The sequence below is a fragment of the Lactuca serriola genome, chromosome 3 (assembly GCF_051521515.1).
Source record: "Lactuca serriola cultivar US96UC23 chromosome 3, Lser_US96UC23_V15, whole genome shotgun sequence".
Taxonomy (NCBI): Eukaryota; Viridiplantae; Streptophyta; class Magnoliopsida; order Asterales; family Asteraceae; genus Lactuca; species Lactuca serriola.
This window is the reverse complement of record NC_136410.1, coordinates 113311549-113327969: the sequence shown is the minus strand read 5'-3', so window position 1 is coordinate 113327969 and position 16421 is coordinate 113311549. Positions and strand designations below refer to the sequence as shown.

The following is a 16421-nucleotide window of genomic DNA, read 5'->3' as shown; positions in this document are numbered from 1 at the left end:
GCAAAGAACCAACGTCGTTTATTGGATGTATCACTCAGAGGATACGCCCGAATGGCACCAAATGTTGTGACATGTGCAACAGGGATTTAGATGTCGAACGATGGATTTTCCTTGAGAGTTTTTCTGAGATCACAACACAGAGAAGAATCGTTAAATGACGTCCAGGTGTTCTCCCGAGACGTCGCTCCGACGATCAAGTTAGTTTTCTGATGGAGGTAATTTTAGGGTAATATTCGTGAGAGAGAAGATGGATCCCTTCCTTGTGGAGGAAGAGATCCTTTTATACCTGCTATTAACGGATCGTGGGGAACTCATCTGATGAGTGTGAGATGTGACCTCCTCTGACTGGGAGGATCACGCCCATGCTAACTAAATGCCTGGTGATGTCAGTTCTGGGTGTTACCTAAGCTTTCTGTCACGTCCTAATTGGTCGTGAGTGAATGAGAAGATCGCGGGGGATATTCATCCCTCATGGAAGGAAATGAACTGCCACCCCGGTGCTAAGTTTCATTGGCCAAGACCGGGCCTTGGCCAAAGTCCTAACGAGATAACGTCTCGTTTGTGACTTTTGTTACATTTAACGTGATCATTCATGGTAACGTTAACACATATCATAAAACATAAATGCGGAGTTACACAGACAACTAACATCCTAATCATAATAAACCATGAGCCAACATTAGTGCCTTCGGCCCGCTAAACACGGTGAGCAAACTCACCTTAAGATGTTGAATCTCTCAAATAAAATCTTAATCTGCTAATCCAGAAAATCCCCACACTAACATCATCAAATAATATCCAATCAATAATCGGATCTCGACCCATAATCAAGAATCTAAATTACTTGTCCAACATCTAGGGTAAAAGACCATTTTACCCTTTTTCCTTACTTGGCCCAACCCATTTGCTCAAAAGGTCCAAATTCCTAAATGGCATCCCAAGGCGCAATATGGCCCAACTTCCTAATTGGGCCCAAAAACCATCATGGACCTAATTCCAAGAAATCTTGTAGTCTATCCATGACCTAAAGTCAGAAGTTCAATGGCCCAACAAGGTCCAAAGTCTTAAAGTCCAAAATATGGCCCAAACCCGTCAAAGTCAACCGATGGTCAAACTGTTGAGTATGTTGGGTGTACTTAGACTTACGCTTAGCTTATTCCTTACAGGGCCAGTACGTACATCATACGAGCTGGGTAGGCCCCGCGTACTCCGTAGACAACCTAATCAACCCATTAAGAAATTAATCAGTTAAGCCATCATGCCAACTCTTAACTCTGATCCTAAATGGTGACTTAACACGTAAAGTTGACAACTTTACTCCCATGTATGTCTTAATAAGACCCAAAACTTAAGCAGAACCATAAAAAGTAACCTAACACATGCATGAACCAAAATAACTCATAAATGTTGCATTTTTATGGACAATGGATCTCAAATGTGCTAAGATCTGACCTCCATGGCTTCTAGAGTAGACCATAATCTGAAATATGGCTTTAAAGACCCAAAATGCATAAATAACACCCTAAGTTGGATCTAGCATAAAAAACCATCAAGATGAGAGCTTTTTACCTCAAATGGATTGCTATGATGAAGATGACTCTAGATCTACAAGCTCAAGCCACTCCCAAGCACCCTCCAATTGTTCTTCTACTTATACTTCACCAAAAACACCACCAAAACTAACTTTCAAGCTCACATCTCACAAATGACAACTAGGGTTTCGATTTTGGGGTATAGAGAGATGGAGGTTGTTCATTAGAAGGTCCAAGGGTGTCTTAAGTTGTTTTAAATAGGACACAAACCCTAAAAATTAGGGTGTGACCCTGCATTACGTACGTCATGCGTACTCCTACGCACACCCCGCGTACGTGGGTGCATCTGCAAGCCATCGATGAGCTAGTACACTAAACATACTCATTGAGTACGCCCAACGTACTAACTAGGGACTAAAATGATAGAAATTTTACAGTAAGTGTTAAAAAGGAAACATACCAAATCGTGAATGTTACACAAAATGTGACATTACACAGATTCAAGTGTTTCATATGGTTCTACCCATTCTCAAAAAGCACACCTTTCTTTTGCTTTCTATATAAACCAATAATAAAACCAGAGGATCAAGAAGTGAAATAATGACATACCGGTCATATCATAAACTTTTTGGCAGGGTTGTTTTTTGTCCTTGATATGCGGATTCAAGGTAAAAGGCCACAATAGCAAGGAGTAAATACATGCCTTAGTGGTGATAGGGGGAATGTTGAAGGAGTTGTCGACATTTTAGGGCATCAATTGTTTCTCTCTAGGATAAAAATTATAACCTCCAACGTTGGGTTAAATAAGTGATGAACAGAAGGTGAATATGGCACGTAATATACCGAATCAACTAAAACCTAAGATCACCTGTAATATTAGCTTAATGTGATCAGGTCAAACAAGTTCAATTGACAAATATGTACACAAAAACATTGTTACCTTAATATGTACAAATCCTAAAATAAATTACTTTTTTACGTCATTAACCCAAAATATTTCAAAGAAAATCAGACATTAAAACTTGTAATTATTCCTAACATGACATTTATAGCTTCAATTTGTTGTTATTAATATTTTACCATAAGAAAGGTATCCTAATATTTGCATGCTTATAGTTCGAAAACCTTTCTACAACTCTTTGTGTTCAATTTGTAGGAAGTCGTTTGGATGTTCAAATGTTTAATTAAGATTTTGCATCTTTATTGTTGAAGTTAGAAAATTATGCAGTTTTGACATCACATTTAGCTAACAATTTCATCATTGTTGACGCCATAAACCGATTAATAATTGGACTTTTATGTCTATAGATGGTTTTATATTGTTTAATTATTAAAATATTTTGTTGAGTCATATCTAGGTTGAAAATGTTTGAATTTCAATAATTAAATTTGTATTCATCGTCAAAGGCTTTTTAGCCAACAATATTATGTGTTGTTATTATGTGTTGTCATTCATTGTTAAGTTTCAGGGTTCATACCCAATCTGAAACATACGTGAAATGAAACTACAAGAAGATTAGATTAGATTTGTTATTAGAAAAAAAAATACTCAATGTTAAATAATTTCGACTCGTGATAATTTGTTTTGCATTATTTGTTAGATCTAGTTTTGATTTTTTTTTTAGAAAAAATAAATTTGTCACAACACACCAGATTTTTATGGGAAATGTAAAATTTTCCAACTGTTTGTGTGTGTTACTCCCCAAATATGAAAAAGCCATATTGGACCCTAGGATAGCTCAGTTTTGCCTCTCCTTATTTGCACATATGGCCCTGCCCTCACTTCTATAATGTCTTTGTGGTCCTCCTCTTTGCACCACATCTTTCACTGCCTTTAAGAATTTCATATACACATCTGGTTTGCATTAATGGTGGATGCATGTAGTACATTTTGGCATGCTATTTTATTGTTACTAGATTTGTGTAAAATCAAAACTTATGTACGATTGTAGCTTAAATGCAGTTGATGTCAGTATGCTTGTCAACAAGCATGAGTTTTTTAGGGTAATATAAATTTTGTGATTTAACTATTATATTTTATTTCTCTTAATGAAAGTCTTAGACCATGCGGTATAGAGCATCCGTGGTCCATGTGGCCAATAGAAAATTTCGTGCACACCACCCCGACATTTCGTGGTCGAGCGTGGTCGTTGTTCTTCGTATTCCTGATGACGAGTTTAAACGGAAAAATTGATTGGTCATTGGTTTATTGACCGTCGAACGGTCATTTGGCCTTTTTTTTTCAAACTCCATTCAATACATATAAATAAATCTCCTATTTTCACCAAAATTTACATCTTCATTCTAACATTTATTCTTTAAAACCACAAAACATGCACATAGATTCCACAAAACACATGGAATTCTTAAAAACTTTTGATTCGGATGACGACGTAGAATTCGTCGAGACATTCTTCAACGTTGTGCAACACATTCACGACGAAGAAAGTTTGAATGTTGCTCGTACAAGGATGGTCGCCAATCATGATCCCCAAGCCTCACACGACTTATTGGTACGTGATTACTTTGCCGATAATTGCCTTTATAATGACGACTCTTTCGAACGTCGTTTCCATCTGAATAAGACTATATTTTTACGTATTAGTAACGCTTTGGAATCTCATTATGATTTTTTCAAACAAAAACCCGACACTAGAGAAAGAATGAGTTTTAGTAGTATACAAAAATGTGCGGCTGCTCTTAGGTATTTGGGATACAGTATATCATTTGATGCATCTGATGAATACTTAAGAGTATCCGAGAGGACCGCAGTTGAATGTGTCGATTGGTTTTATGCATGTGTGTATGAGGTTTTTCACGAATAATATTTGCGCAAACCTACCCAACGTGATATTGAGAGATTGTATTTGGCTCATGAAGAGAGGCATCGATTTCCTGGTATGCTTGGCAGTCTAGATTGTACGCATGTGGCTTGGGAAAAATGTCCAAATGCATGGCGTGGTCAGTTCACTCGAGGAGATAAAAGTGAACCAACTATCATCCTAGAAACTGTTGCATCTCAAGATTTGTGGATATGACATGCCTTTTTGAGAGTAGTGGGGTCTAACAATGACATTAATGTTTTTGGACAGTCTCCTAGTTTCAACGATATTTGGACTGGCAAAGCACCTGATATGACGTTCACGGTGAACGGGCATGCGTACAAATATGGTTACTACCTTGGTGATGGGATATACTCGGATTATTCTACATTGATGAATGCATACTCGGTTCCTCGAAGTGAAAATGCAAAGTTGTTTACAAAAAAAACAGGAATCGATGAGAAAGGATATCGAGAGGGCATTTGGAGTCCTTTAGCAGACATCGCATGTAGTGAAATATGCTACACGACTCTGAGATAAAGAAAGAATTAAACGAATTGTCCTAGCATGCATTATAATGCATAATATGATTATTGAAGATGCAGGTCGAGCGATTTGCACGTATGATCCGAACGACGTTGTCATTCCAATTGTGGAGTCCGTACCTGGAACGAATGAGTTTTTAGAGCGAGTTGTTGAAATTCATAACAGTGAAACGTGTTTCAATCTTTGAGAAGATGTCGCAGAACATTTGTACCAACGTAACATGAACGAAAATTGGTTTTTTTATATGTATGTTGTTTGTTTTTTTTAAATTAATGTAATTTTTTTTCTAGATTAATTAAGTAATGTAGTTTGAAGTTGTAATTTTATTTTTATAATTAATGAAATACTAGTTTAAAAAAATGAATGTTTTTTAATTATTAAAAATGTAATTTTATTGTAGTTTTTAATTAAAAAAATAAAAATATTGATGTTGAGTGGTATGTATTTCATGTCAGTAGTATGGAAATATGGTGCTGATGTGACACCCACCACATATATGATATGCGGTGGATATAACTGATTAAAGATATTTCCACTGTGACTACGTTGTTAGTTGCTAAAACTAACAGGACTAGTCATTTTAGAATGTTTAAAATGTCATACGAATATTATGTACATAAATTGAGAAAACGTTTCAAAAATTTAGATGCTATCATGTAGGTTAATGAGAGAAGTCCTCTCCGTTTTAATACATACAAAATTGGATATAAGGGTCACAATGGTCTCACTAAAAATTTCTATACAAAATAGTGACTTTTATTTATCGAAGTAATATATAATAATAATATACCGTAAAAATGCCAAATATATAATAGCTTTTATATGTATTGCAATGTTTTAAAACCTGGGTTTTTAGTTGACCCGGTGTGACGACCGGTTCACGGGTCAACCGGTTCAACCAGTTCAACCGTCGGGTCAACCCGGTTTATGGTCTTTTTTTATTTTTATATATTTTTACTTTCCTGCATAATACATAAACATATAAAACCTATAATTTGATGTACACAAAGTTTAAATATTGAAAAACATTAAAGAAACTGCAAATGACTCGGTGTTTTGGTGTTCACTACTTGTATCCAACCATCAAAACCCTATTAAAACGGGTCAACCCGGTTTTAACCGGTTCAACATAAGCGGTCGAACCACAGTTCAAGGGAAACCCGGCCGGTTCGATCCAGTCCGTATTTTTACAAAAAAAACGTTCTCAATTGACCCGCCTTTTACCCCGGGTCACGGTCCAACCGGCCTGGTCTACCCGGGTTTTAAAACATTGATGTATTGCCCCCTTTTTCTGACACACACACATACACACACACACACACACACACACATATATATATATATATATATATATATATATATATATATATATATATATATATATAGAGAGAGAGAGAGAGAGAGAGAGATAGGTTCAAATGTTTTCACTATCTATTGTGTGCCTGTATGATTGATTCTGGACCAATCATTTTAGTTATTTTAAAAAAGTAATTAATGCTTATTAAATGCTGAAGATGTAATTAATACCTATTATATCTTCAACATGTAATATGCATTAATTACTTTCTTAAAATAACTAAAATGATTGGTCCAGAATCAGTCATACAGACACACAATAGATAGTGAAAACAAAATAACCTAACCCTATATATATATATATATATATATATATATATATATATATATATATATATATATACTAGCCATTTACCCGCGCCAAGCGCTGAGTGTGAATATTTTATTCAAAAATTAAATTGTAGAGACGATTAAATTGTAGATATTTTATTCAAAAATTAAAATAATAATATATAAATGTACACTCTTGATTACAAACCCAATTATGTCAAACTGTGCAAATGTTAAAATAATAATATATAAATGTACACTTTTGATTACAACCCCGATTAAATATTTGTTTTTTTCAGTATAATTATGATTTATGTTGTTTTTTTTGTCACAACAGACAGGTAACAGATAAATCGACACTTAGGCAACAGATAAATCGACACTTAGGTAGCCAATATATAACTCACAGGAGCTCGATCCACTCCAAATTTCTCATCTTTTTCCACCTTTTCACTTTCTCTCACCTTTGACTTTGACTCTGACTCATTAACAACCCCTAAAATCTCCCTTTGTCTCAAACTCCCCCAAGAAACAACTGCTTTTCGTTTCATCTTATGCCCCCACACAACACTATCCTTATCCCACCTTTTTACCTCATTAAGAAACAAACTTTCATTCTCTTTCACATCATCTTTCATTCTTGGAACAAAAAATTCTGGTTTTGCCCCTGCCACCGCCATTCTTGGGACACCCAACACGTTCACAAACGAAGAAGGAGCATCATGTCTTTTTTTTCCATTTGAAGATGAATAAGCAGACAAGAAAACATTCTTAACATTTCTCATGTGGGTCCCTGTTTGACTTTGACTTTGACTACTCAAGTTCATACTACCTTTTGAAAGTCAAACCACTACATGATCTGTTTTAGGCCTTAAAGATTCCACCTTTTTGTCTTCTAACATTCCGTGAATTGAAGAGAATGAAAACTGACTTTTGATGGAGATGGAGGGTAGGATCTTGGGGGTGGGGTGAAGTTTTTTTAGAGGGAGTTGACTTTTTTCAGGTGGTCAACGGCTGTCCCTTTGACCCATCTGACCACTGCGATCCGTGAAGTGCGATTTGGGTCGTATTCGATTCGTTCAACTACACCTACTGATGAAGTGTTACATTTTAGGTCAATTGTTCTTTGTGACCATTTTGCCCCTCCCCCTCTGTGGAAAATTGTGATATGACCCTTTGAATTTCTACCTGCTGACTTGTCTTTACTTGTAACGAATTGCCTAAGTGGCCTTTCAGAGCTCAAATTTTGAGCACCTGTAGGAATATGATAAAGTCAGTAAAACTGTTTTTGTTTGGATAAATCATACATGAATTTCAGATAACAGTATAATCAGTAATGTTCAAATCCTAAGCACCACATCTCTAAAATCAAATTAAGAAAGCTGGAAATGACATCTCTCTGGTACTGATTATCCATCTTGAATTGAAAATATGCAGCTTTAAATACCAATTTCTTTTTACTTTATCAGCATATGATTCATTCTTTCAATATATTTGCATTTTTACATGTACAAATAAGTGTTTACTGAAATGTACATGAACAAAATCAACTCTTTTTATTTAAAAGAGTATACCAGGGTCTAGGAATGCCAAAGAAAGTTTCGCTTCTGATGTCAAAAAGGTTGTTTCTTATTGTAAAATTGAAGTTAGGGTTCAACAAGAAGAGCTACAAGCAAACAAATTCAAAAGTTCACCTGTTTCATCAGCAATTCATAAAACACGTGTTTTCGGCATTACTATTACCAAATTAACACTCTGAGAGAACCAATATCCCAGCAAAGCTGAAACCTCAAAAACAGAACTTTGCCTTGGGTGACTACCGATACCCTTAAGCATATTGACCTTATATAGACGTGGGTTTTGAGGCTAGAGACACACAGACGACACTCGAACATGTAATAATTTGAAAGAGCTAGGTCTGACATCAAAACTGGAAAAAAAAGTCTGTATTTGCACATTAATTCTGACATCAAATTCAATCTTCATTGAGCCCGTTTTTCAGATTCATTTCTCTTGAACATGACAATTTCAACTTCGAATTTGCATTTAAAAAAAAAACCTTACGGCTGATAGACTGATTGGATCTCATCTGAAAGCTGCTAATCTTCGAAGTAATCTCAAGCGAGTGGTGCGAGTGTAGAGGACAGATGAGATAAAGAGAGAGCGTGGTGGTTTCCTGTCACCGAAAAAGTGTTGCGAGAGTACAGTAGGTAGCGGCGATGGCGATCAGATACAGATACAATGAGTGATGCGAGGTTGGAAAGTGGGTGGCGATTCACTACCGATGGTGATCATGACGATGAGTTAGGCAGATGAGGTGCGATGTCGGCTTTTCAAAATAGGGTTTTTGCTATTTGTTTGAGGGAAAATGCGATTGTAGAGGACAGATGAGAAAAATAGTATGTTTACTTTTTTTATTCAATCTATGAAACGTCAATGTTAATACCATTAATTTGACAAACGAAAATGTGAATATTTAATGCAATTAATTTGTAAAACGGAAATATGACAGGAGTATTAAAAGGTATGAATAAATTGATTGTATATTATGCAGTAGGTGTAGTACCTCTTAAATTTCAAGAAATTGGCAATATCCTTAATAATATAGTAATATATATATATATATATATATATATATATATATATATATATATATATATATATATATGCAAAAAGTGAATATATATAACAGCCCCACACAAGCTTAGGTATAGAACCCCTAAACTACGTCGTTTTGCTAAGTTATAACCTTTTTAATCTTGATTTAACTACCGTGATTTCCTTCCTAAAAAATCTGAATATCCTAACTCCATTTTCTCCAAATCTGTAAACTAAGTCATTTCCTAAAATTAATTGTGATTTCAACATTTTCTTCATAAGGTTTTCTTCGTACGGTGTTTTTTCTTCCTTAATTCCTACACAGACATAAAATTTGATTTTATTGATTATGGTTCCTAATTTTATATACGTGACCAGGATTATGGAAGATGATGCAAACCAAAATGTATTTGTATCTAAGATTCTTTTTTCTTCTTTACTGAACATTATTTTAAGTGATGCAAACTAAAATCAATTTGCATTTGAATTTGCTGCCAATTCGTTGGACCATCAAAAGTAAAGTCAAAATTAATCGGAAAAGAAACTAAAGGATTTTGAAATTAAGAAAAGAAATGACAAATCTACCATTTAGGATAGGATATAAGAAGCGCTTGATTTATATTTGAATCAAAATAATATAGTTTAAAGGGGTTCTATACCTAAGCTTGTGTGAGGCTGTTATATATATTCACTTTGCCATATATATATATATATATATATATATATATATATATATATATATATATATATATATATATATATATATATATATATATATATTAAACTTGGCTTCCAACATGAATAGTAAACTGGTGAACAGTTTGGCAAAAATGGTCCCTTACGTATATTTTTTATAAACTTGGCCGTTTTTGGCAGAATAGTAAACTATACGGGTGTTTTATTGATTATCAATTTATGATCTGCAGAATCTAGAAAATTAGCTTTTTCGGATGTTTTAGTAGTATCATCTCTAACCCATTTTTATTTTTTCCTTGGTAAATTGACTTTTATTCTATCCCAAAATAGTGACTTTTATTCTATTCCAGAAAATATATTTGTAGAATATTTTATTTTTATAACTTATATATATTGTCAAATACACCTCTCTACTAATTAGATTTTAACAAATATATATTATATTTTAACTTAATATAAATTAGTATATAACATGATATTATAAATATTAAATATTAAATTTAAATTATAATTAATAGGTAAAATAAACTAGAAATGTATAAAATAAAAATGAGCGGAACTAAAATTAGCAACCAAACTTTACCTCCATTTTTGGAGATATGAATAGTATTTCCTATTCACCTCCATTTTTAAAGATTTGAATAGTATTCCCCCATCCCCACTATGGGGGAATACTATTCATATTTCCAAAAATGCAGGTGAAAATGAGGTAGGGTTGGAGAAGAATGGATGAAGAATAGAAGAAAAAAATAAAGTTTGAAAGTAGGTTTGAGATGCCCTAAGGTTGAAAATAATTGCATTATGAAAAATAAATGATACATAGTAGTAAAATGAACAAGGTTATATAAAAGTGCAACTATAGTTGTAGTTTTGGATCCTTGCTACATACATAACGTTTATGGTCAAATGGACTGTAGATCTATAGGTTATAAATAGTATGGATTATGGGTAGCAAGTATTCATCTATTTGCATGACATGTCTATATGCACATATTACATACCTGCTGCTTACATGTATGAATGTTTGTATGATGTCGCATGTTATCTCAAGTGTATTAGATAAGTTGTTTTTCTGTGAATTTTCGTCTTGTTACATTTAAAAAAGTAAACTTAAATTTTCTTCGGAATTGATTTTGCATCGTTTTTTGAGTACCTGTTTGGCTAGTTACTCCTACACTGCCATAAAAGTTATAGACTTTGATTGTATGATAATAATTGGGTTCGTTCCTAGATGGACCCTCGTAACTTTTGTCAAAGTGATTTTTGTTATCATACAATAAATTTTATGAGTTTCAATCATGTTTTTTATAACTAGGCTTCAAATTAGTAGAAGGCCCTATATTATTGGAGGGACCATTATGATGTTAGTTTTTTTTAGTAATGTTGTGGTGGTTGATTTCCAACCACTTGATAATAACTAACGATTAACACTAAATAAGGGTTAATAAGGGTTAAGACTATATTTGATATATTAACTGAAAAGATAGTTAATAAAGTTAATAACCAAAAAATAACTAATAGTTGAAAAACAAGTTAATAGTTGATAAAAAAAAAACTAATGTTTTGTAATACTAGTTTTTTTAGAACCGGAAGAATGCATTAAAAATTAGCAAGACGTTAGAACCAAAATTACAAGAAAAAATTAGGTAAAGGTGAGCAAGACCATTGAGGCCAATCTAAAACATTGAAATTAGACCTATGGTTAATCCAATTAAAAACCAAAGACTAAATGTCATCCGTCAGTCTTTAAAGAAATGCAGTCTAGAGTTCCTGAAAATAGCTTCATTTTTAGTTTTCCAGATAAGCCACAACTGTAAGTACATAAGACAACATCTCAAAAACAACACCTTCTTGTTTGACATAGGATTGTAAAACTAGTTAATAAGCTTTGCTGGTAAGTATAAACGATATATAAGGAGATATAGAAAAATATATTTTCATCTATTCTAATAAATGAAGTTTTTTTGCCATTTGTTACACTATCATTCAATTTGCCAAATGTCATTTTGTGGTTATTTTGAATTAATTTTTTGTTCATATGTCATCTTACGAGTTTTTTATTTTATTAAATTTCACATAATTTTTTAATATAATAATTGCAATAAATCTTCTACTCTAATAAATGAAGGTTTTTTTTCTCACTTGTTATATTCTAATTCAATTTGTTAGATGTTATTTTGTAGTTATTCTGAATTAAATTTTTTTCCACATGTAATTTTATAAGTTTTTCTATTTTATTAAATTTTATATAATATTTTAATGTAATAATTGCAATAAATATAGTAATAAATAAATATCAATTTTCATTAATTAACTTACCTTTCTAATTTCAAAATTCTCAAAATTAAAGTTTAGTAGTTTCTTTTGTTTATTTATTTAAATTATTTGTTTAAATTTAAAAGATAAAAAACAATTTTATTATAATAATTCATTATTTTTCTTACTTTCTTATAAATTCAAAGTTGTCAAATATTTTGACTTTTGTATTTAGTTTTTTTTTTTAAATTAACCCATGTAATGTATGGATCTCACAACTACTAATTAATAAAGAATAGTTTTGGAAGATTAAAAAAAAAAAAAAAAAAAAAAAAAAAAAAAAACACTTGGAAAGCTACTATGAATAGTTAACTTGTACTACTATTTAAAAAAAAAAGTTTGAAAAATAAACTCACTTACAATTACTCTAAATAATTTGGATGCTTGTCACTTTTTTTATCTGCCAATCTCACAACCAATATATATATATATATATATATATATATATATATATATATATATATATATATATATATATATATATATATATATATATATATATAATATGTAAATCATAATGTTCCCACAACAAAAATATGTACTCAAAATATCATGACCTTTCTTATTGATTTTTATCGTCTTGCCACGACCCACGAGAGCAAACATGAAATGACGTACTAACAATATATAAGCAACTATTGTTTGAACAATCGGATTTTATACAAAACAAAATTAGCAAGATACTCGAACCTACAAAAAATTTAAAATTTATACAATTATTCTAAGCCACACGGTCCAATCAATATTTATTCTATGACATCTATTCGAAATCCAATTCAAATATCTGGAAACAATGAAAACGAATAGATAAACTTTCTTCGGTTTTAAGTTTTAGATTTTGGAATGAAATCTTCAAACAATAGATGAAAATATGTTTTATTGTTCTAAATCAATATGTATGCATTCAATAATTTTAATAAAAATTAAAATATAATTACACTTTATGTTTTTTATTAACTCTATATTCACGATGAAATATATTTTATTTTCGAAATCAATGTGTATTAACTAACTAGGTGTGAGACCCGTGTATTACACGGGTTAATTTAAAAAATGATTGAACATTAAAGTGTAAAAAGAAAATATTTTTTAATATACAACTTTAAAATAAGAAAAAAAGAAACGTATTTATTGTAATTTAATATCATATATAGCTGTGAAACTCATGTATTATACGGGTTGATTAAAATAAATATATCAAAGTTTAAATATTAAGAATTTTTTAAAATAAAATTTCAAAATAAATAGACATATTCTAATGAATAAATAGAATCACTATACTATTAACAACATCATCCATAATATCAATGATTCTTTGTTATATTCATTAAATTTATTATCATATTCAGTCTATTTTAATATATCATATATATTTTTTAAGATTTTTTTGCATTTATTGTCACATTAAATATATTTAATACTTTACATATATAAATTTGGTATTATGTGTCATATTAATTGATTTAATTCAAAAAAAACCACAAAATGACATGTGGATTTAAATTTAATTAAAAAATTTACATAATTACATGTGGTAAATTTAATGAGAAGATAACATTTGGCAAAATGATCTTTATTTATTAGGATAGATTATAATGAAAGTTAAAATAGAATTACATTTTACTTTTTTGGTAACTCTATATTCACAGTAGTACTAGTAAACGAGTCTGAACCTAAACGACCATGATTTGAAAGTATTTAAGTAAACATTTTTGTTGTGCGATTACATTTTACAATTAGCAATAGGTTGTGAAGAAAAAAAATTACATGTACATATCCATAATTGGATTTTGTAACCAAGAAAATCCAACTCATTTTAAGTGTATGAAATCTAACATTAAACAAAACAAAAATAATACTATAAAAAATAACATCCTTTCGAGACTTGTTAGAACCGAACACCAAAGTAATTCGATGTTTCCATATGACCCACCAAACCATAAAAATAATCGCCTTCAACCCCGAGCATTTAGAAATAGACAAAGACAATGTATCCACCCACGATAACAAACTCACAATTCATGGTTTATGTCTTGTTTGGCGAAACTAAATTTAAGATTCACTAAATCTTGGCATTCACAATGGTATTACATGGCATCATATGGCAATTCATTTAATTCTCACATGGCATTTATGTAGAATGATATTATTCTCATTGATCTCATTATTCTCATTGATCTCGAACACGAATACAATCACAAACATATAGAAGATACATAGGGCCACGTGGGCCTAAAGCCTATAAATATACAAATACTAGGTTATAACCCGTAGGCACCACGGGTTAGAAATTAAAAATTACTTTTTAATTAAAATATAACTTATTTATTTGAAATTGATAATTGATAATAAAATTTTTACTAATGAAAGTGTATATGTTTTGATAATGACATAATTATTGGTTGAAATTACGAACCTTTAGTGGTTTGAATATGCAATTGGTATTTTGTATTTGTAGATATGCAAAAAAGTTATAATTTTATAAAATGAAATATAATTTTAACTAAAACGAATACTAAAATTTATATAAATAATAAAATTGTACAAAGTTTTTTACAATTTTCTAAAAACTTCTTTATACACAATATTTGATGTTTTATTTGTTAGTCTACCATCTTTATCTAAAATCAACAATTTTAATCATTGTCTACTTTAAACTCTAGATAAAGCAACGTACAATTGACCATGTGTAAAAACAGGATCCTTGAGAAACAAACCAACATTCGATAAAGAATATCATTGGCTCTTATTAATTGTCATTGCAAAACACACAGCTAATGGAAATTGTCTTCTTTGGAATTTGAAATGGATCTTGTCTTTAGAAGGAGTTAAAGAGATTCTTGGAATAAAAGTCTGGTTTCCAATATTACTTCTAGTTAAGATAACTGTCTCAATAACACGTTTACCCAAAGATATAACCTGTAGTCTAGTCCCATTACATAAGTCATTTTTCTGATCAATGTTTTTCAATAACATAACTGGAACACCGATTTTTAAAATGAGCTTATGGTTTGGCAGACCTAAGACTTTAAGACCAATTTAAACATCATGCGAGTATAAATTTGTATCAAACTTATCATGAAGAAACTCGGATCGGCATAGGCTATCTGAACTTAAGTATTATGTTGATTCTCCTGGTAACAATGACAACAAACGATCGTTTATTTCTTGGACAACTTCATTCTTGGGAGCAAGTATTGCTCTTCCTTGAAAATAATCAAGAATGTTGAAGTTTTCCGGTATAGAAGGATATACAAAACTAATTAATGAACCTATAGGATCATGTGTATTAGTAATGACAATATCTTTAGGAATATCAACAATTGCTTCACTGTCATTCGGACCACCAAGATTACCTTCTCCTATGTCTAAAAGCCAAGTTGCAAAATCCCTTATTTGTTCAATAGAAGATAGATCACTTCCAACTGTTAACCTCATGTTTTTGTATAATTTATAAACTTTGCATTGTTGCCATAAATAAGAAGAACTTAAAGAAGCATCCCGAAGGAATCATCTTTCTATACATCTCTAACTATTTTATGTGATTCATCACATAAGTCTTGTCCCATGGACATTATATCTCTTTATCTCATCAAGAGATCTTATATTACTCATTTAGTACTTAACTCATTAAGTACTTAATCTTTATCTTTTTCTTATCTACTCTCAGGTATTCTACACAATACTAATAACATCTATATATACATACATTCTCTTTCTCGTGATTATAATACATGTAATCATATTCTTTCTCTTTCTACCATCTCTTAGGTATCTAGCAAATACCATTCTCATCTATCCATACATACTCAAGGTATACACACATGTTCTAATACATGTTTCTAAATATATACCTCATACATACTCTAAATATACATAAATGCACTGGTACATGATTTTGAACATATATCCATAATCTATCTTCATATAACACAACATACATACACACACACACACACACATATATATATATATATATATATATATATATATATATATATATATATAAAGATTATAAAGCATATAATCATTATTTAGAGAGAAAGAGAGAATGAGAGTTATAACCCATCTTGTTAGTTAGTGAAAACTAACTACTCTTGGCTTCATTCTTCGATTGATGCATCATGCTCCTTCTTCTTTGCTCTTAGGCCTATTCATACACAAAATCATGTTTCTTAAAACTTGTATTAGCCTATTAAGAGCTTAATGACTCTCTTTGTCAAAATGACCACTTAATGGATCAATATTCTAACTTCTCAAGCTCTAACTCTTAATCTAACCCAAC

At 31.3% G+C, this 16421-nt stretch overlaps 1 protein-coding gene and 1 pseudogene across 1 annotated transcript; one reads left to right on the top strand and one right to left on the bottom strand.

Moving 5' to 3' along the window:
• The first annotated feature begins 3889 nt into the window (after positions 1-3889).
• On the top strand, positions 3890-4894 carry LOC145095637 (uncharacterized). Its single transcript, XM_079033481.1, has 2 exons — positions 3890-4342; positions 4625-4894. The coding sequence occupies exons 1-2, from the start codon at positions 3890-3892 to the stop codon at positions 4892-4894; spliced, it is 723 nt and encodes a 240-aa protein (XP_078889607.1).
• Positions 4895-6909: 2015 nt separating this feature from the next.
• Positions 6910-15574, bottom strand: LOC145095635 (large ribosomal subunit protein uL2mz, N-terminal part-like; annotated as a pseudogene).
• Positions 15575-16421: the final 847 nt, after the last annotated feature.